Source organism: Abrus precatorius, unplaced genomic scaffold (assembly GCF_003935025.1).
Source record: "Abrus precatorius isolate BTA unplaced genomic scaffold, Abrus_2018 Scaffold6, whole genome shotgun sequence".
In the NCBI taxonomy this organism is placed as follows: Eukaryota; Viridiplantae; Streptophyta; class Magnoliopsida; order Fabales; family Fabaceae; genus Abrus; species Abrus precatorius.
In genome coordinates, this window is record NW_020874406.1 from 4114512 (window position 1) to 4137699 (window position 23188).

General features: G+C 33.9%; 1 protein-coding gene across 1 annotated transcript; it reads right to left on the minus strand.

Moving 5' to 3' along the window:
* Positions 1 to 537: 537 nt before the first annotated feature.
* On the minus strand, positions 538 to 21470 carry LOC113870038. Its single transcript, XM_027506635.1, has 17 exons — positions 20946 to 21470; positions 20432 to 20630; positions 19412 to 19717; positions 19026 to 19115; positions 16172 to 16645; positions 15946 to 16053; positions 9877 to 10007; positions 9659 to 9788; positions 7172 to 7517; positions 6590 to 7077; positions 6288 to 6467; positions 6045 to 6203; positions 5541 to 5615; positions 4490 to 4607; positions 2885 to 3036; positions 1397 to 1612; positions 538 to 1179 (listed from the first exon to the last, which is right to left on the minus strand). The coding sequence occupies exons 1-17, from the start codon at positions 21164 to 21166 to the stop codon at positions 538 to 540; spliced, it is 4035 nt and encodes a 1344-aa protein (XP_027362436.1). The 5' UTR covers positions 21167 to 21470.
* Between the last annotated feature and the right edge of the window lie 1718 nt (positions 21471 to 23188).

Here is a 23188-nt window from a genome sequence, read left to right on the forward strand (position 1 = left end):
ATTATTTTATCTTTGTAGATAGGATGACACTTTGTACTACTTAACAATCACTGTGCACTTGCAACTATACGAAGGAGCAATTTTATTGTAAAAGTCGTGTGTAGTATAATATAATATAATACAAACTCTAGTAACACCCTGCATAAGCATTTCAAATCTTAAGATCGATCCCTTGCTGGAAATTTGGAGCAATCGTGTCTTATGCCATCGCTCGAGTGGGCAAATGGTGTCTAACTAAACCGGTTCCTAACCCATTGCTTAATATAGTTGAGATAACCATCATCATATCAAGTAATTCCCGGAAAACAAAAGTGTCACTTGAATTAGAATTCTTCACCGGCAAAAGTTTACTTCCATTTCTTTTTTCCTTTTAAAAAATTCTTTAGAACCAACCAGATAATCTGCAATGATACGACCATTTTCTAGTTCAGAAATGAGATAAATGGTTGCAATCACCCGTCAACATTCAACGGAAGATAGCAAGCTAAAAATAGTTGAGAGAATATAAAAATAATTTTATAAAAGCTGATTCGGATTTTAGCTATACATTTGATATTGTGAATCAATTTTAGTGAAAACAATCTCCAGAGAGGTCAAATCTATGTCAAAACCATAACTTTGTCCTCCATAATGCACATATAGATGTTCTTTGGGTGACGAGGGAAGAGGGAGAATTTCAGATATCTCTGGTAAACCTGGTCTAACTGGAGGCAGGGTTTGTGTCTTCTTCGTAGTGTAGTATATATCAGCTAAGAGAAGCCACACAAGATCGGGATCAATAGATGCAAGGCCATGGAGGGCATTCAGAGAAGCATCACGAAGTCCAACAACGCTGCTACAAGCGATCCTCACAACCAGACCGCTTACCTTTTTCAGAACAAGTTCTAATGCAGAGGCACTCCTCTTATTACGGCATAAATCAGCAATCATGTTAAGCACGGCAATCTGAACCTTAAGATAGGAGGTCTCAGCCAATGAATTCTCTGAATTCACAGAACTAATTCTATAAGGAAGTTGTAAAGGGGTCTTCTCATCTTTGAAACATGACTTTTTCTGAAATGGAGATGTTGTCAAAAGTTTCCAAAAGTGTCTCCCATCAGTGTGGAAACGACGTGTGAAGAAATCTCCTCCGCAAATTGGCACTACGTTGCTGATCACATTCAAACATCTCCGGACAGCCTGCCCACGAGTTACATTTAAAAACTCTTAAGCAATCAACCATAACTCCAAGAAAACATAAACATTAAATCATGTTAAGGTTATCAAGGATTCCACAAAGGAATCCTACAATCATCAGAATGAGCTAGTTCAAGTCATTGTTTATATCCAATTATGAAAACTAGCATTGGAAATCCAACTTAAAACAAGAAATGATCATCAATGAGGGATTGCTAACCACTGGGTTCCCGTTCTGAATACAAGTAACCAGGAATGGCCATATTTTATTCATTGCTGGAAGCAGCCTGTTTTCATCAGTCCCTTCTTCAGTCGCATCCAAAGTATCCTTCATCTGATACAACGATAGTGATTGTAATGCTTCTTCTGTTGCTTCTTTAATTTCTCTTTCATGCTTACAAGCTGCTTCTACTTTTGCTAATGCCAACATGCCACTCTAAAACAAGAAATGATCCAAATACAAAATAAATTTATTATTTTAAATGATTTTAGATTTATAGTCAAACTGGTAGACAAAATAAATCTCACATAGTACATATCATTATATTCTTATAGATAAATAACTAGTCAGGCCGTACATGGATTTTCTTTTTGTTAAAAATTAATTCATTAACATAAATTAGAGGATAATATATGCCTTCCCACAAGGAAGTAGAAAGAGGTGTCAGAGATGGCTAAGGCTTGAACTCAGTGAATGTCAACTAATAATGGTAGCAGCAAAATACAGAACAAAGCAGTGAAGCCTATAGACTGGCATATCCACACACACTAATATGAAGAGGAAATTAATGAATAAAATATCCTCTAAATTATATAAGGAAAAACCAGAACATAAAAATCAGTACAATAAGGCACTCCAATATCTCTAAATATCTATGCCAGAGACCCAAACGGAGATGAATTGTAGTTCTTAAAATTTATATCTTCACAATCCTAACAAACACAAAAGAATAACTTCACACTTTAATCTTATTTCCCAATTTCATTACAAGTCAACATGCTAAAATCCTGAATCAGTAAATAAAGATTCTTCTCGGTCCGATTCAAAATCTTTTGGCTGTTTAAGTGAACAAGAGAACATACATTTTCCGACACTAGAAAGGAAGGAAGCAGGGGAGCAGGATATATTCTTTTACTCTACTTTCTTAACATATTTCCATCAAAGCAATCTCAGTCAAAGCAATTCTCTATTTTCAATAGACTACCTCTGATTAAACCTTCCAAAATGAAGTTTATACTTCAAATGTTTTGTTTTAATGCTCGCCTTTGATATTTTCTTTTGGAGTATATCTAATTTTTAATTTTTTTAAACATATTTCCATCAAAGCAACCTCAGTTTAAGGCAATTTTCATTAGTTAATTTTAACCTCTGGTTATACCTTTCAAAAATGAAGTTTAGACTTTAAAAGTTTCTTAGTGCTCTTCCTGAATTTTCCTTTTTCTTCAAAATTTCCTCCCTCCTCCTCTCCTCTTCCATATGTTATTTTCTTCTATTATCTATCAATCTCAACTGCAGATAAATTTCTCTCTTTATTTTCAAATTTTCAGAGTTTATTCAAAATGGCTGCTTCAATGTCCAGTAATTTGTGAACAATCATACAAAACTGCTTGTGAAACCCCGAGTGATAAGGAATATGTGCTTCTCATATTTACATCAATGTCTAAAATGTTGAAATGTAAGTGGCAAAGCATTTCAACAAAAAGATACCTCAATTATATCCAGGGCGGCCAAGCATATCTCTTCCTTGAATGATGCTAGAAGTGGGATTGCAGCAGTGATACATGAACCAGCAATAGAACCAACTGTTCGTCTATATCTTGTGGAATCATTTAATTTGAATAAAATGACCTCCCACTGGTCTACAACCAAAACACTTCATTTAGAGAGAATTGAGAAAGCACCATTACCACAAGAGAGCAAGGATCAAGTAATCCGGTTAATGCAAAGACACCAATGCAAGTCCTATCATGCTGTTGCATCACAACATAGTCAAGGAAATTTAGTAGTACAATACTACAATTATGGATGTGAACCTAAACTCTTAGAAGACCGAGTAGGAGTGATTCATATTATCTAATTACTTAGCATCACTTCTACTTTAAATTAAACTATTATATACTACTGTCTCAAGAATTAGAAGATTGCTGATGGTGGTAATTCTTAATGGCTTAGAGTTAATGTAAAATTTATATAATTTTATATAGATTTTAAGATCCCTACATGTTAGGATAAGAAAAAATTTATGGATACTAGTATAGTAACATGAAGCTGCTGTTAGTAAATGGCTCCAAAATAGATAAAATATTAGTCTCTTGAAGAATAATTTAAAGCTTTATCATTCATTTTTCTAGCTATTTAGAACTATACTAAGGAATAGGTAATTTGTTACAAAATATTGGATTAAAGTGGTACCATCATGATTGATTATGGCTGTGTAATAGAACCTTTACAAAGGAATAGGTGTTTCATTACAAAACAGAACTTGCAGTTTAATAACATTAATGTGGAGACATAACTGAACATGGCAGTGAAAAGCCTAGGAAGAACAAGTAAACAATCATAAGAGTAGATGAGAATGGCAGACCAAGATGCTTGAGTTAGTCGAGAAAACTTTGGGGATAAAATGTCAAGTAGGGCATCTTGAAGAAATATTAGGTACCTGGTGTAGAAACATTTATGGAAGTAACAGGGAATTACAATCTATAAAACATATTGAAGGAGAAAACTTGTTCCATTGACATTAACATTAAATTTTTCTTGTATTTTACATTAATAACATTACATATGTTTGAAGGCCCTGTTTGAATGTAGGTCTTATGAAAGAAGCTTTTCTGATTCTACAATAGTTTCAGCCCCTTCTAATTCTTGCAGTGGAACGAACTTCCAAAATCTGGAGTCCACTTGAAAACATTAGCTTCTTATCAAGAAATAAATTTTTAATATCTAAATTCAACAAGGGAAGCAGTTCTCAAGTATATATAGAGCCTAACGAATGCCAATCACCACTACATCCATTCTAAATATCAACCATACCATTTACTAAATTTTGAAACAGGAAGCATATAACTTTGGGGTCGTGAGTTGCATGCTGTACGAAATTGGTTTAGGAAGCTACCATGGGAAAATGAAGCTGATCACTACATAATAACTGAAGGGAAGGAATCATGGAAATGTGAACTCTGCTAGAGCTACAAAGTACAAACCGTATGAAGCATTTTGTATTCAAGTCAATGATGCAAGATTCAAATTCAATGTCAAGTTTCCAAGAGAACTGCTAAAAAGGAATGTTAAAGATGGATTGCGATTCTGAACCTTGTAATGTTTGTTCTGAATTGGAGATTATAGACCTGACATCTCTGGCAAATGACTCTGCCTGAGGGGGCAACAGGCAAGCTTCACGTTTTGATGCCTTCACAATTTCTGCTACTGCCTGAAATCAACCAATTTACAGAAAACTAAATGATATTAGAATTAAGCATATTTTTTTAATCCAAAAACCCTGCAAAGATAGATGCTAAATAAACAGAAAATGAGTTGTAAAACGTTCGCAAATATGTCAAGTTGTAAATATTTTGAAAGATGTATAGTTTCACATTACACTTATCAAACATATTCAGTAGACTATTATTTACATCTTTCTCTCCTTTCATTCTTCTTTACCTATAATTTCAATTTCAACAAAATCCAAACACTAATAATCCAAATCAAAGATTGGAATACCATTCACATAGAAGTACATAAGCAACAGATCAGACTTACCTAAATTCCTCTGGCAACAAGAATTCCTATTTTGATGCACTAGTAATCTTACTCCATCAAAGAACTTACCTAGTTCCTCAAGAATCTCCCTATGTATACTTTGATGTAAAAGGACCGTAAAGTGAAATTTCATAAGCCACATAATGAGATGAAGAGACAATCACTATGTGAAGACCATTGACTGAACATGACAAACCAGATATTTGGGGAAGACCAAGAGTTTCCATACTTTTGTTCTGTTCTATTTTTTCAGTTGCTCTTTTATCTTCCTTTTTATACTACTTTTTCAATAAAAAGAAAAAACTTGGAAGACCAACATACATATGAGGACCCCATGATTGCCCTTATCTGAGTGCCAACAGCTGGCCTTGTAGGCTTACCACTAGAATTGGAAGATGAAATCAGATAATCTTTAGCATATATACCTATAATTGGAATGTTACTTCCTAACAATAAGGAAAGTGGTGAAGAACCAGGAGTGTATCTAAATAAAATCCACTCAATAAGGAAATGGGAGCACAATTTAGATTTAAGGGGAAAAATGTGCACACAAACACACAACAGAGAGAAGGAAAAAGTAGGGAGGGTTTAGCTTGCGACAGACCTTCAAGAATGGAACAGTTAAATCAGGATGTTGATGTCTACCCAGTATTTCAAGTTCTGTAGACACAGAGCGCATCTGTTCAATTGCACATCATTAGACCATAAGACTTTAATCAATAAAGTGTAAGCATGTTTGAAGGTAATTATTTGCTTAGACAAGCAACAAAACAAAATAGTGCAGGTTTGGAATCAAATGTTTGAGAAAATAATCACCTTTATTTGAAAAGCTTACTCAGAGAGCTAGAAAAAATATGCAATTAATTTTCTAAAATATGCTAAATCTAACACACATAATATCAAATCCAAGCCAATAGATTTTACAGAATGACCAAATAAATGCAACTATAATCTCACAATGCCCAATACAAATTGGGCATCATAAAGAAAATCAACCTTTCTTTGGTATGCATCATAAACTACCAAAGCCCAAAAGAATTATCATGATGCACCCTAAAATTGAGGAAGCTAGTTGCCTTAAAAAGGAATTAAGAGGATGTGGTCGTACCGGTTCCTCAAGTAGAGGCAATATCTTGCGAGCCACTCCAATGTAGGAGAGTATGGATGCTAGCACATTTGGCACATGATGATTAAGGTCCAAATGACGTAATTGTCGACATACTGAATCGATCACATAGTCTGCATTTTCCAAAACTAAATGTCCAACCTACATAAATGCATATATCATGGTAGTCAATAGTCATGCAAGAGAAATTAGGAAATTAAAAATGATCATGACTAAAAAACTAACCGTTGGACAGTCAGATGTGGTGGAAAGTAAATGCAAGACAGAATCTGCCGCATTTCTAACTCGGTAATTTGAAGAATTAAGATTCTCCAGCAATAAATAAAGAGAAGAATGAAGAAATCCACTAGAAACAAAATCTCTTCTGAGGCACATATTAAAGATTCCTACTCCATCAATAATAACCTGTTTCACAATAAGGAACCCATTGTCAATGTTACATCAATCTGCTTTAAAGATAAATGTGAAAAAAGACACCAAGTTACAAAATATAAACAGCCATCTCAGCTTATGAAACAGTGTCTTTCCTCATGTAGCATTGCAGTGTCTTCGAAAAAGTATAGACTAATATCTTCAACTGCAGCATTAAGCTGCAAGTCAGCAACTCTATGATTAATTGGAACATTCCATAGCTCAGCAGATAAATACTCATGTAATATCCCACCAATGCAATCAACTAAATAACTCTTTACACCTTTAGGTATCTTCCAGAAAGATTCAGGAAATGCACAATCATGTTTGTAGGACTGAACCTGAACACCTCTGCTTATAGCAGACCTATGAAATATTCTAGCCAAATCATTACTTGCTTGATCTGACAGACCACATATTATCTCGTTTAGCATGCATGCAGCTGTGCTAGCTTGCCTCAATAACTGCCCAGAACCATTCCTTTCATACCAAGACTGCCAGCTTTCTTTATTGTGTTCTTTTAAACGAAGCTCGGAAACTAATTTACGGAAGTAACCAAGTAGTGTCTCAATCACATGTGACAGGAGCCCTTCACTTCTATGATCTAGCAATGATAAAGGTCAAGAAAGTTAATCCAGGTTAAATTAAAGACGAACACTTTGAAAGCTATGAAAAAGTAACATGGAATTGGAAATCACCTGCCACCAAAGACAAACCCACAAGTCGGAGAATCCCTGCCAGAGGCTGATATAACTTAAGACTACCAATATTACTGAACCAAGGGGGCATGCGAGGAAGCTCATAGTTGTTTTGTGCAGGTTCTTCTTTACTTTTTTCCTCAATAAGCCTGCACTTAGGGGCTTCACATAAATCAGGGAGGCCATAACTGAAGAAATTAGCTCCAGATTTCAACTCAGCAATGGAGGGAAGATATCCCATGGTTGATGATTGATTTGATGAAGTAAATTTTACAAGTGAACCAGAAAACACCGAATTATGACTTAGACATGCAGCAAATACATCAAGAAATCTAGCAGCTCCTACCTAATCATTTTCAACTCAAGCATCAGAACTTATGTCCATGAAAGTAAATGGGAAAAGAGATCATTCTTACTAAAGCCAAATGCATAAGACATAAAGTATAAACAAATGAGATGTGCTATACCCAAACAATTTTTAACTCAATATTACATGGTTTGTGGTATGATTTGGTACATGGTACGGGACTTTTCTAAGTACATGCTGGGAGGGTATACTTATTTGATTCATATTTTGGAGCAAAATTCGCTTAGCATTGCATCAACCGAAAAATGTTTCTGTTGCAGGAGGAAGCACACATGTATATAAAGGGGCAATGCAACACACATATTTTGGTCTGTTCTTGCTAACATCTACTGTAACCTAATTTGGAACGCTGCTATAACCATGTAACACTGGTTTAACAACAAGGGTGTAAGAAGCAATAATCCATAGCATAGAACCTAGACAATCTGGATTAAAAATGAGCACCTGTCTTAATATAATTAACATATATGCTCCAACTTGAATAGGCAGTGTTAAAGGCATATCATCTTTGAATGTATTGACTGTTATTAGGCCAGGCTTATACTAGTTATACTATAGTCAACCTAATTATTCAGGTTATATAGACACATGGGAAGCTTACTCTTAATCCTAATTAAATAAAGAAAAATAATCTTGAAATATAATGAAATAGGGAAACCACTTAGAAAATTTTATTAAAATATTCCAAGATACAATAATGAGGTATTTTATAGAAATTCATTTGAACAATTACCCTCAACTTCAAGCTAAAGTTTACTATGCTTAAGATTGTTATAATTAAAACACACTAAAAGAAAATAAACTAAAAATATGATGCAGTGGCATGTGACCGAATTTGGGACAAGAAACTCCTAATCCTAATTAAATATGGAAGCAAATAATGAAATTAAGAAATCAGTCATAAAAGATAAAATACTCTCGAAAAGATAGAATGATGATTTGAGATATGTTCTAGATATTCTAACAATAACAATCATATAACTCCATATAATGATTTACTAGGCTAGGATCACTACTATTGATATGTAAATATACTAACTACACCCGTTGATATGTAAATACAGTAATTAAGAACGTAATATTGTAATTACCTTCATTAGGTAATAATATTCTGTAATTTATAGATTCTTATATACTTGTATAAATTCAGACCTTTGGGTCTGTTAGAATAGGAAATCTGAAATTCAATTGTGTATTGAGTTGCTCAGTTGAGCAAAGAAACAACAATGAAAAGTGAGCTCTCAAGCGGCTCAACGCCCTAGCTCTATGATGCTACTCACAGTGAGTATCAATTCCTATCTGCAATCTCCTTATTTAAACTACTCTTTTTCCTAAAATCCCTCTACCCCTAACTACTCATAACAAAAGATAATAACAGAAAGATAATCTACTTCCTAATACCTCTCCTAAAATTTTGCCTCTTATAGACTTTCAAACTTTCTGGAAACTTATCTCTAACAGGGTCATATGCAATACACACAGAAAAGTTTCATAAATTTTCTCTTCATATGGTACCAATTTTGTTCGCAATCAGGTTCTTTGTAGTCCAACAATTTCGTCTTATGATTCAGTCTCTGCACAATTGCTATGTATGTCCACCCTTCAACCATTTACAGCACCATCCTTGTCCTCAATGTGCTTATTGCAAACACTTTGAACACCTTGAGGCTCAGTATCGCACCAAAGTTGCTTCCTACTTTGACACAAGGAATAATAATCGGACACCTTACTTCCCTTTTACAAGTCTATAACATAACATATATATATATATATATAACCATAACTTTTGACCTAAAACTGCTTACTAACTTCCTTATACAAAATTACATGTATAACTGCCTAGTTCAGAACTAGGCCTGTCAGCATGTTTCTAGATTTCTGTTTTCTTTGTTCCATTTATTTTTTATTGTGTAATCTATAGCTGTTGAGGAATTCTTATCCTCTTTTTGAATCTTCCTTTCCTATCTTAATAAATTATTTCTTGTATTAAGAAAACCCACAATATACTCCAATTTGTTCATTTATTAGTTTCTTCCATTATAACATAATAAGGAAACATACAAGAGAAATTATTATAGGTGTATAGCAAGAATGTGTTAAATTATTATAGAAGCACGTACAGGAGACTGAAGATGATCCACCAATAGATGAGAACCAGAATAAAATATTATTGTTAGTAATTGCTGCGCATGTAACACAGCAAGTGACTCCTCATGGCCAAACACCAATTTGGGAAGCTTCTCAAGGTGCCTGAATTTGAAATAGGTCATATTTCTGATCAAAGAAAGTGTTAAAGGGAAGCCATCATCTATGAGTAAGTCCAAATAAAAAGATGAACCTGACAAATATCTCAGCAGCATTGCGTTTTATAGTAGATTTGCAATTCTGGGTGAACAAAAACTCAAGGAAATCTTGTGCAGCTGAAGACACATCATTAGATCCATCAACCACCAAGGCACATAAGCACTCCTGAATCATTAGTAAAATGAATTTGACAAAAAAAAGGAAAAAAGAAAAAAACAAAAAAACAATTAACAAGATAGCTTACATGACATAAATACAACAATAACAACCAAGCCTTATCCCATTAGGCGGTATAAGCTACATGGATCATATAAACACTCCTTAATCATTAGCAAAATAATTTAAAAAAAAAAAAATCAATTAACAAGAGAGGATTACATGACATAAGATAAATATATTCTAAAAGAATAACTAAATAAAAGTAAATAGAAAAGCAGTAGAACAAAATGAAATATCCCATAATAGAAAATATTTTAGTGTATAAATTTCATAATATGCCAATAAACTATAGAATGACTAAAATTTCCTCTAAATTATATAACTTTTTAGTGAAGAAATAAAATAAAACAATGAGATTTAATGCTTTTGTGCACATCTTAATCTGATAATGAAAAACTAAGCCAATACCTCATAAACACTAGGACCAGAAATTAACTAGAATAGAGAAGGATTTTATTCAAGAATGTCTTCACTAACCCCAGCCAATGAGGTAGCTGAATCAGTTACAACTTACAAAGAATGTGTGTACAATAACCGTCCCACCAAGATTCAAGAGCTTCAGGATAGCTCCCACTGCTCAATTTTACAAAAGATATGTCCTCTTATGCGATTTCATCTTATTTATAGTTTGCTGCTCATTAGTTACAAATGTTCAGAGCTCTGATTCACTATCACTATTTTCCTCATTCTTCCTCTCATAGACTCTTGTGATAACCATAGTAGTCAATAACAGCCACTATCGCAGAGGTGTGGAGCGAAGCGATGGGGTGCCGCTATCCCGTTGTCATTGTCACGTCGCGTTTCAATGTAGCAATTGTCATGCCACGAATCACAGTCATCACAGCCACTATTTTATCCTAGGTCAAATCCCTACTACCCTCCCTTTCTGAATGTTCGGTGACTTTTAAAGGGGACAATTTTGGAATTTTGCCCACCTTTTACATTTATGATATCTTCTTCTCCCTTGTCGAGCTAGCTCTAAGTCCTTGTCTCATGCAACATCCTCTTGCTTCCATTGTCCTTCATCGAAGCTTCTGATGTGACCCAAACATTTTCCAGTCATCTTCAACTCCAACAAAGCTTTTGACATGATCCTCATATTTTCTAGTCATCTTCTTCATCTTCGGCGAAATTTTTGACAAACCTAAACATTTTCCAATGACTGACCATTCCCCGTTCTCTATTTTTTATTTCCTTTTTTGTTTCAAATTTCAATGCCTAAAATAGAAGCAATGGCCACTCCTAACAATAGTTATAGTAGTCAATCCCCGATAGCGGCCCAAAGCGGCCAACCTCAAAAATGCTATAACGAGGATAGAGGTAGCAGGATGACCACTGTTCTAAAGTTTTAATACACACACATACATGCTGAAAAATATAATATTAATATACAAATTTAGAACAAAACAAAAATGGAAAACTCAAATTAGAGAAAGAAATAAATAAGAAACAGCAAAGGGTGCAAGAATAGCCATTGCTTCTACTTGATGCTTTGAAATTTGAAACAGAACAGAGTAGGGGAATCAAAACAGAGAAGAAAAATAGGAAAAAACAAATGTTCAGTTACCAAAAATGTGCAATTCACCAGAGGTGGAGAAGATGACCGGAAGGTGTTTCAATGATGACAGAAGCTTTGCTGACCTTGAAGAAGACGACAAAGGGTGCAAGAGTAGCCATTGAAATTTGAAACAGAACAGAGTAGGGGAATCAAAACAGAGAAGAAAAATAGAAAAAAACAAATGTTTAGTTACCAAAAAATGTGCAGTTCACCAGAGATGGAGAAGATGACCGGAAAGTGTTTGGGTGATGACAAAAGCTTTGCTAACCTTGAAGAAGACGACAAGAGATGAAGAAAATGACTCAAAATAATCTAGGTCACATTAGAAGCTTCACCGGAGATGAAGAAAATGACCAGATAACGTCCCTTTCTTGTTAGAAGCCTCGCCGGAGATGAAGGCCACACTCCAACGATGGAAACAAAGAGAACAGAGATGAAATGAAAGGAAAAATGAGAGGAGAGCTAGTTAAGAGGTGAGTTGAGGGGCTAGGGTTTACGAGAGGGAGGGAGAAGATTTAGAAAATAAAGGGGGCAAAATCTCAAGATTGCCCCCTCCTAAAAGCCCCCAACATTAAAAAATAAAGGGCAAATTCAGAATTTTCAGGGAGGACAGCATAGCTACCGCTACAGCTGTGATTTCTGGCCACTATTCGCGGCACGACAGCCGCAACACTGAACCATGACGCTACTGGGTCGCCATAGCAAGACTACGCTGCTCTGCCGCGATAGCGGCTGCTATGGCCACTATTGACAACTATGCCAATAGTCGCAAGGAATTATCTCTATTTCAATTTCTTCTTGTGCATTAGTGAAGCCAACAGATAATAATTTGGATATAGGTTAGCAATAGAACAGTTTGAAAGACATCAATAATAAAAAGTTTATTACTTGTGACTTTTGTGAAAAACTACTACTGGCTGTGTTACCTGAGCAAAGAGGCATTACATGGGAGTAAAGGGAGATATTGATAATTGTCCAATGATTCCCAAAAAAATAAAAAAAACACTAGTAGCAGCTCATAAGAAGAAGAAAGCTGAGAAAGAGGCATATTAAGTTCAGCCTTATGAAGATGATAATGACAGAGGTGCAAGAAATTCAAAATATTCGTAGTAGAAAAAGACTTGCAACCTCAAGTGCTGCATCAGCTTATGTTAGTGGTTTTACTGCCACCAAAAAAGGAAAATTGTCAAGGGCCACTTGGATTTATTGTGGATGAAGAGTTCAGAAACAAACATCAAATTAACAAAGGCAAAAAGACAAACAAGTATAAATGATGCTTGTGTGAAGGAGACAACAGCAAAAACAATTCAATACATACAGCAATTCAATACATAAAGCTTCAAATTAATGGTTGAAGCTATTGGAAATTATGGCCCACATCTAAAGCCTCCTAACTATCATGAGTGTAGAGTTTCTCTTATTAAAAAAGAGTTAAAGTATACAAAGGAAATGTTGAAAAGTTGTGAAGAAAAAAAAAGAAAAGTGTGGAGGTTCAATTATGTCAGATACATGGACAAATAAAAAAAATAAAACATTGATCAATTTCTTAGTAAATTATCCAACTGGTTCTATGTTTGTGAAGAGCATTAATGCTTATATGAAAATCAAAGAAAAGTTGTTTGAGCTCTTAGATAGTTTTGTTGAGAAGATTGGAGAGAAAAACTAACAATGGAAGTAATTATGTATTAGCTGGTAAGAATTATTCTTAACTCTCAAGTAATTTCATTTTAACAATTTGCATTCTTATTTTATTAGTTTCTAATTTTAGATTATGCAATTTTACTTCCAGTAAAGTGTTGCAAACTAAAAGATATTTGTTTTGAACTCCATGCGTTGCACACTCTTAATTTGATGTTGAAAGACATTGGAAAAATAGAGTCAAGAGAACAATACAAAGAGGAGTTAGTCTTGTTGGCTTTATTTATAACTATTCATTGACTTTTGAACATTATGTGAAGGCAAAATCAATTTTTCAAACCCATTTGAAGCCTTATTAGTTTTGACCCAAAATACACCTGATAAATGGTTTTACAACATTAAAAACTTGGGACATTTTTGGGTCAATGAAAAGCAATTTCCATTGCTAGTGTCTGCAACAGCCGCGACAATGAAACACAACACAAACCTAGGTCTTAGGGTTTTTTTTTTTCACGGGTCACTCTGGACCGGGTTGGGTGAGATGCCTAGTTTGCCTTTTTCCTCAAAATCCAACATTTTCTGCCATGGTCACAAGGCGCACATAACAGCTGCCATGGCCTGCCCATCAAAAATCTGCCATGGCCACCATTTGACAACATTGATCAAGACAATTTACCAAGCAGTCTTAAATTAGGAAAAATTACCTCAAAACAATTTCAAATAATTACAATACATTCCAATCATTAATATAAAAATTTTCCGAAGATAAACATCTCCCTTTCTTAGTGTATTTGCTCAGTTACTGTTGAGTTTACACTGATCAGGGATTAATAGACATGTTACTTAGAAAAGAGAGGGCGTTACATTCACCCTATTCCCCACTCAAACACTACATTCTATCTGTACTTATTAGCATATGCCCGCAACTGATCTTGAGCCTTAAGCAAATTGGCTCTCAACTCTGCTAACAAATTCTCTCCTTTGTGAATTGATTAATTTCTTCTACACTAGAAGAGATCATAGACCCTTTTTAACAACAAAGAAGAGTCTTGTGCATACAAGGCTGCAAATATTATAATTTGTATTGAACCAAAACTCAGCCCAAGGTAAACATGTCATCACTTTGCACTTCCTCTTGCCAATTTTCTATACCATTGTATTGTATAACACAACTGGCAGCAAATGTCGCTCTCCTTGAAAGAGCATCTGACGCTGTATTATTCTTCCTGGCCTATATTGGATTTCAAAATCATAATCTATCAATTTAGAAGCTCACCAAAACTGTTCCTCACTCAGCAACCTCTGCTCTGTCAAAATCTTTAAACTTTTCTGATCAGTCTTAATAATAAAATGGTGCCCCAACAACTAGTGGTGCCACTTTTGGACAGCTTGGACAACTGCCATCAACTCTTAGAGGGATAATTCCCTGTAGTTCAAGGGAAACATCACAACATACTCCTTGGCACCTAAACTTCTGCCCATCCTATACTTCTACAGAATAAGTATGAGTTTTGCCACTGCCAAATTAAGCTCTAGTAGTAGGACTCCTACAGACTTACCCATTATTTATCCTCCCATAGACTCCAGTAATTGGAGGACATTGATCAAAAAGAACTCGCTCATGGTGTATCCTCAGATCAACTTTTCCAAACAGATAGCAAGTGATACTAATAATTATCCTCTGATAAATACTCACTACACTAAGTCCTGAGTCCTTGATTATCTTTTTCATTATTTTTCAGTCATCTTTAGATAAAAGAAGTCTTTTAAGAGGGAGAAAAAAAAACTATAAAGAAAAAGGGAGGATAAGGAATACTCCTTAACAAAGTTACAAGATGGGAAACAACAAAGATAAAGATGTCCTCTTTTCCACGCTTTGCAAATCATGAGACACTAAGAGCGCTATTCCATACAAACCTCATAATTTATATAGGAAGTAGGAATATTACATTCCTCCAAAGTTCAACATTCAATCTATTGTAAAGGACTGCTTGCTTCTATCATAAATTATTCAATTCACATATATCGTAAGAACTATATTACAGCAATGGTTTTCTGAGTTGAGAGAGATGCTTTTGAAATCAACAGACACTCTAGTAGACAAGCATTTTGATAGGAACAGAATCACAAAAGAAACATGCCAACAGCAGAAAATTAAATGGTATATCTCCTATTCTGATCTGATTTCAAAATGGTATCAAGATTAGTGGAGTCTGATCATACAAAAAACACTGAAACTAAACTGGAAATTAACACAGAATGGGAAGGAAAATGCAGATAATCAAGGTTATTTGACAGTGCTGGTCTACCATGCCAACCCTCTCTTCCCTTCCACTATTATTCTCCTTCCTCTAACTAATTCCTTCCTATGCTAGACATAAGTACATGAATTAGGAATAGTAGTTTCCTAATGAATTAAAATATCAAGTTCAAATTTTTCAGTTTTTACTTTATAGATATTAGGGCTCTAAGAGCTGGTGAAGGAATAGAGAACAGAAAGCTACAAGTACCAAAACTCGAACAGATCAAACCCAGTATTAAGCTTTTGCTAAGGACTACTTTTCACTAAGCTACAAATCCATCAGCAATTTTTCATTATATTATGTCATATTATCAACCACAGAAAACCATACCAATGGTTATGGTACAGACCTAACACTATTCCCAGTTAAACAGTTCAGGGCTCACCAAAAGCATCAATCTACTTTCCCCCAGTGTGTAGAAGCACCTTGACAAGAGTCCTTTTATGGCATCAAGTAGTCCTTTTCTCACCTTTTGTGAAGGATGAATACAAATCTGAAATTCAATGTTTTCACTGATCACATTACAACATTAAAATATACACAAAGCATTATAGTTGTAAACATACAAAGACTGCGAACAAAGACAAGGAAACTAAAGTCATCGAACATACATGAGGAAAAGTTGCACTCAACAACTTATTTACATGTTCTGACGTTTTCTGCATCCAACCTTTCGTTCGGTTCACATGGAAAAATATGTTCTCTCTGTTAGGATTGGTATTCCCCATTTCTTGCATTTGAGTTTGAGAACAAGAAAATTTTTCTGATTCAACACTTCTATCTTCAGCAGCTTTTGTTTTGACATAATTTTTAACTGATAAGTGGCGAAGCTCCTCCAAAAGAGAAAGCGTAGAATTACGCTCATTTGAATCGAAGTCTGAAGATGCTTCAATATCCAGGGAAGGTGCATTAGCATCATCCTGGAGGACTATCATAAGAAACTCTGCCAAGCCTCTGATTGCATGGTCAATAGATTCCACATTTCCAGCGGCCCCACTTATCATTGTTTTTGCACCATGCAAAACTTTAGCTAATTGACTGACAATTCCAGGTAAAAAAAAGGCTAATGCATCTGCAGAACCAACCTGCAAAAGTAACCCTCAATTGATTCAATTCATTTTAGATAAAAGAATTCATAAATGAAAATTTCACATAAGGAGGACAAAGAGCTAAAAGATAATTGAAAGCTAACAAAATAGAATGCAGAGCACAAAGTCTCACACTCCAGTTATTCAAAGACCTGGGCTCTCCCTCCCATTTTCCACTCCCAAAACCATTAAATGGATTTGTATTTTATGTGGAGCAAGAAAATAGAATAATTTCAGTGCTTCATTGTCATAATGAGAGAGAAAAAAGTTTATGTATCTTCTCTTTGGTCCTCTTCCCATAGCTTCTTCATTGGAATGTCCAATCATACATGCAAGGAGACGAGAATTTCATTGCCCCAAAGAACTTGTGGTGTTTTCTTTTTTTTTTCCCTTTCTAATCTTGTCTAAAGAGGATGTCATATGAGTGCATAGATTTGTAATTTAGAATAGCACTTAATCATTCATGATCTTGCATTTTAGGATAATTTTGGCATGTATTTTTATTTGTTTTAATTCAAGTTACTATGTTCGCAGGTTTGGTGTGTAAGAAGGTTCAGTTGAGAGCTAAAATGTAAAGATTTCAATGTCTATGGAAGAAAAGAAGAGGATTGAAGCAATGCGAGCCAGGAAAATGGCAAGTCAGAGAAGAACATAACCTGCGGCCTGCCAGTGTCAAAAAAACATGGTTGTGTTCACATTTTCCATTTGAAATGGAAGAATTTTGAAGTTCGAACCAGAAAAGAACACAGCCATGTTTTGTATTGCCTAAAGCATTTATAATTGATTCTCAACAAAAATTGATGGGCCAAAGGTAATTTTCAAGCCCCAGGGTCTTTGCCCCAGGGTATTTAAACCTAAAAGAAACACAACTTATCAAAGTGAAAGCAGAGACTTGAAGAATGATTCTTGATCGCACCACTACAGGATCTACAAAACAACACACTTGTAAGGGCAAGATTAAGATCTCCTTGTTTCTTCATCATTTTTTCATATTCTTGTTTTTTCCATGTTTAATATTTTTACTTTGCCTTGTAATTAAAATATGACTCAGTAGTTTTTTTGTTCTAGAAATTAGGTGTAACTTAAATAAGGACTGATGACAATGTTTCGAATATTTTGTATTTTTTTATTAATCTTTATTGTCTTGATTCAATTCTTGGTACTATAACACTTGCAAATTTGTTGGAGTTTTTTTCACGTGATATTAGACATTATGCTTCTAACTCAATGGGCTTAAAGTAACAAAACATTAAAGGCCAAAACTAGAACTGAATAAGGAGAGAATTCAGACAAAATAGAAAAAGAGAGAGAGAGAGAACAAAACAGTCAGAAACCAAAAACAAAAAAAAAAATGCCAACAGTGAGAGGAGAACAACAACTTGCAAGACACTAGCAAAACAAGGGGACAAACAGAGCACTTGGCCAAAAATGCAGATGAATGAACGAAGAATGGTGGTGCACCAGAAAACACCAAAAATTGGCTGAAAAACATCAGCAACTTACCAAAAAGCCACCAGAGAGCAGTGTTGATGAGTCACACGATAAGAAAGGGTAAGAGAAAAGACGGTGCAAAAATGGGAAGAGGCACAATCGGTTTTTCTGAACTCATTCATTTAAAGCCTCTTTTTTTTTTTTTTATTTTGACCGTAAATACCCCCATCCCCATACATGGTTTTGAGCCATTAAAAATTTAGAACATCTTTGGGTTTTTGAAACATTTCACAGTAGCAGCCAAGATACTTGCGAATTAATATGATTTCCACTGCTACAGTGTTTGCAACACTAACATGCAATACAATGAACTTAGAATAGCATCAGCCATTGCAAAGTGAAACAACACCACTATGGTGACACTATAGCACGCTATTCACAACCTAGGACATAATTACTACGAAAGTATGAGTTAGTCTAATTAAATACATTATTATATTCAAAAAAGGAACAACAATCACCTTAGGATAATTAACCTTTAGGATACATTAAGAATTAAGTAGGTCTATTTTGAGAAGTTCTATAATTCTATTTTGCAACGAAACTATTTCGTGGAAGTTTATTAGAATTTGAATTTATTCCATTTATATTAATTGCATTTTTTAATTCTTTCTTTTTTTCTTTACTACTTATTTTTTATTATTATTTTATCTCATCAATTGAGTGTGTGTAGATAGTTGAATTGCAATTATTTGAAATTTACAACAAAGGCCTTGTAGAGATGATATCTTTTTGGTATTTGACAAAACCTATGCATTTGCGGCCTGTCAAAGAATATCCTACCCTCCTTTCTACTCATGCATTGACCACTCAGCTCTATAAATTTTCTTTCTTTTACAAATAAATAAATCACACAACTTTTCAAAGAGCATGTTTTTTACATTACCTTTGCAACAAGCACCCGCAGAGTTTTGAATGCTTCAATTCGAAGTCTTGCAGAACCTCGTTGTCCCCTACCAGCCTCTATATCTGCTGTCTTTTCATAAGACCAAATGGGTATTATAGAGTCATATATAATGAAGTAACCAGCTTTTAGAAAAGAAAGAAGGGGAAATTTAATTTAGTTTTTCTCAATAGAAAGATCCCTGTGTTGATTACTTGAAGTTTTCTTCTATAATAGAATGTGCCTACATACTTCAAATAAATTTTGGTTATTCTGTTATAATAAAATGTCCTTAAGAACCAGTTGTTAAAGAACTAAATTAAGTACCCCCCAAAAAAAAAAAACATAACAGTTTTGGAATTTCTCTAATAAATTCAAAAACAACATACTTTGAGAAGAAGTGATAGCCAGTGTCCAACAGCAGCTGATGCAGTTTGAGACCGAAGAAATGCAAGCAAACATTCCTCTGATTCCAAACCATACTTGAAAGTTTTATGAAGCATATCATTATAAATGTCATTCAAAAGTGCAGGCAAGCCAGGAATTTGTTTACACGAGCAAGACACATTAGAACAGGAATGCAAATTCAAAAGCAGTGCCTTGACACACAATAAAATTCCTTCACGAAACTCTTCTGAAGCCTCAGAGGGTGATAACAAAGCTCCATATGTTAACTTTTTTAGTAGAAGAACCATCTGTTAAAGAACATCACAGTTCACTTTCAAATGGCATGCGCAATGATATCAAAGTAAAAATAAAAAACAAGCCTCAACAAAATACTGCTCTTCCCTACTTATTCAAAGACAAATGACTTTGGCACTATCCTGTTGAAACTACTTCAATGTGACAACAAATTATCAAGGCTAAGCAAGCTAATATCACTGTCTGCAAACAGCGCATAATCCCATTACACTAAAGAGCATTTATAACAGATGAGCTAAACAACATCAAACCATGATCTGAAACCAAGGGTGAAAAAATGAAATGAGCAACATATGTATCACATTAAACATATTGCACAAGATATCTTCATTTGTTCTAATTTTTACACTAGAAGAATATTTTGAGTGCAGTCCTCTATCTTCTGTTTTGGCCCTTATGTCTGGAGTACAGTGCAGTGCTGCTTCAGGTTCAATCGTGATTTTTTTTCCTTTTGGCATTCAGGCCAGCATCCTCAATTCCACATGTCCTTAGATTCCTTTTGTTTTTATTTGTTTCTTTCATTCATCTTTCCCTAACAATGAGAGCAAGCACCATAGCTCTCAATTTTACACATCCAGCACACTTATCAATGCCAGTTCTATTTTATTCAACCATTATCTACAAGCAAGTACAACAAATTCCAAAGAAATATTTCATAATCTGTATAAAATCAAGACCAAATGTAAAAGGCAAACCAATCAGCCCACCTGATCCACAGAATTCAAACGGCACTTCCTCAGAAGCTCCTCCAAACAATTAACTACACCTTCAGCAACACTATCACTCACTTTAACAGGTGTTTTTGGAACATCAGACACATTATATAATTCCTGAGAATCAACTTTTTGCATTGATCTACACTGAATTGCTGCATCTAGGAGCAGAAGTAACGGGAACAAAGTGTAGCTGAATGTGGGGAAAAAACAAAAACAAATACACCACACAGTGAGGTTAAAATAGGCATCAATTAAGCAGCAACGGCTCAAAATCCAAACTCTAAATTATAAAGTTCCTTGTCACATTGCACGAGAAAAGGGGGAAATTCATAGCCGAATCCATGTGTAATGTTTTTCTTTCTCTTCATTAAAGTTGTTTCGGATAGCTAGGTTAAGAATATCCAAAGAATTAGAGTTTGTCGTAAATTAGGGTTTATAGAAAATGCGAATCATGTTTACACCGTGATGATATGGTTATATAAAGGAAACAGATAGAAGAGCTTACTCGAAGAAGGGTTGTAAAGTAGAGGGCGAAGAACTGTGAAGGAAACGAAGGAGGTCGGGGATTACAGTGACAGAACAATGCTTCTGATTCTCAATCTGAGGGTTCTGCAAAAGGTCGAGAAGGTGCAGCGAGTACGATTTTAAGCTTTGGAAGGTAATGCTTCTGTGTCGCTCAATTCCCACTCCTTCTTCTACCACCAGTTTCTCCATATCATCTTCCATTCTAAAATTGCAAGTGTTGATCAGTGATGTCTTTTCAGTTAGATTTAGGAAGCAAGTTCGCGGTTAAGTTGAGTTCAGCAGTAGCTAATGGCATGTTTGGCTAGTTATCGCGGTAAGCAAGCATGGTCACTGTTGAGTCGCTTTTCGCTAAGCATCGTAGTTGATGAAACGCTTCAAAGGTTCCGAGTTGTGTGCATTCTCGGAGCTTCAACTCGCTGCAAATGGAAAAGACACTCTGGACAGCGCTGGGATTAGGTGGCTCAGCTATTCGACAAAATTACCCAGAGAGAGAGAGAGAAAGGACAGAACAACTGCAACGGTCTTTGCTCTTTCTTGAGATTTCGGTTCTCCTTTATATACTTTATGTAGAATCGCCTGGAACTCACAACAGAACAAATGCAGAAAAATAATATATATATATATATATATATATATATGAAAAACTATATTTAAAAAATATCACTATTTCATGTTACATTGATTCTTGAATCTTGAAGTTACTCAGACACGCTACTAGTTCCCACTGCTCATAAAAATGAACGGTTAATTAATTTTGAGTTAATAATTGTTATATTTTTGGAGTAAAATATTAATATAAGATTTAAAATTAATACTATCAGTTTATTTAATTTCTTTTTTTAAAATTAGTCTATTTAGTTTTTAATATTATAAAAAAATAGATTAATGACTTTATCAGCCGTCAATTAATTTAATCTTAAAAATTAATATTGTTAGTCAATTTAAGCCTTAAAATCATCAGTTTGTTTAATCTAATCAATAACAAATTTCATTATTAGTTATTATATTTACGATAGTTGCTACGTTTAAAGATTAAACTGACATATCTTAATATCAAGAATTAAAATAATCAATGAATGTTAATTTTAAGTATTAATTTTTCATTATATAAAAAGTTGTATTGACCAATAATTATAATTATTATGTTGTTATTCATGAATTATAATATCAATAAAAATTATTAATTTATATAAAATTTATTATTAATTTATTAATAAAAGTCATTATATAATGAAAAAAATTAAATGTTTAATTTTTAATAAAATTTATCATTATTTTAACAAAAAATATAATATTTATATTCACCGATTAATAATATTACACGGACAGTGTTGAAAATTCAATTCTTAAAAGAATTAATTTAATATTTTTTTAAGACTCCATGTTATTATATATATTGGGGAAGAGAGAACCATGTATTCAACCTTTATTTTAATCTAAAGAAAGATGGCATTCCCATTTTTCATATAATATTATTAAAAGTTTTTTTAAAAATTCAATGCACTAAAAATTTGTTTCTTGAATTGTTCCAAAGCCTGTTGTTGATCAAACACATACACGTTATAAGCTCCGCTCAATAGTTTGCAAAGAAATAATATTTTAGATAAATCAAAATAACTAGAGGTACATAAAATGGGGAAAAGTAACATTGAACAAGAATTACAGTAAGGGATATATCAAGCAGGATGCACAAACTTATTTATAAATAAATCTAAATTCTTTACAATTTAAGGAGAACACTAGTTAGCAGTCTAAATTTACTTAATCAAATTTTATTTTTCTTAAGTTAATTTTATTTTATTTAAGCAAATTTGACCAAAAAAAAAGTAATTTTTACTTAAGTGAAAGACATTTGCTTAAATAAATTGGAGAAAAAGTAATTTTCGCTTAAGGCAAAAAAAATTGCTTAAGCTAAAATTACAAAAAATTTCAAAATTTCATATTTTTTTCTTTCTAAATTATAGAAATTTTGAGAAATTTTGTATAAGGATCATCTGTAGTTTTAATAGTAACTGCAGTTTGTAATGTAAATTTGCTTAAATGGATTTTTTTTTGCTCAAGTGAATTTGGTAAAAAAATAATTTTTGCTTAAGTCAAAAAATTTGCTTAAGCCGAAATTAAAAAAAAAAAGTAAAAATTTTATTTTCTTCCTCTCTAAACTATAAAAATTTTGAGGAACCTTTGTTTCTTATCAATAACTACTTAGTTACCAAATACTCTTAA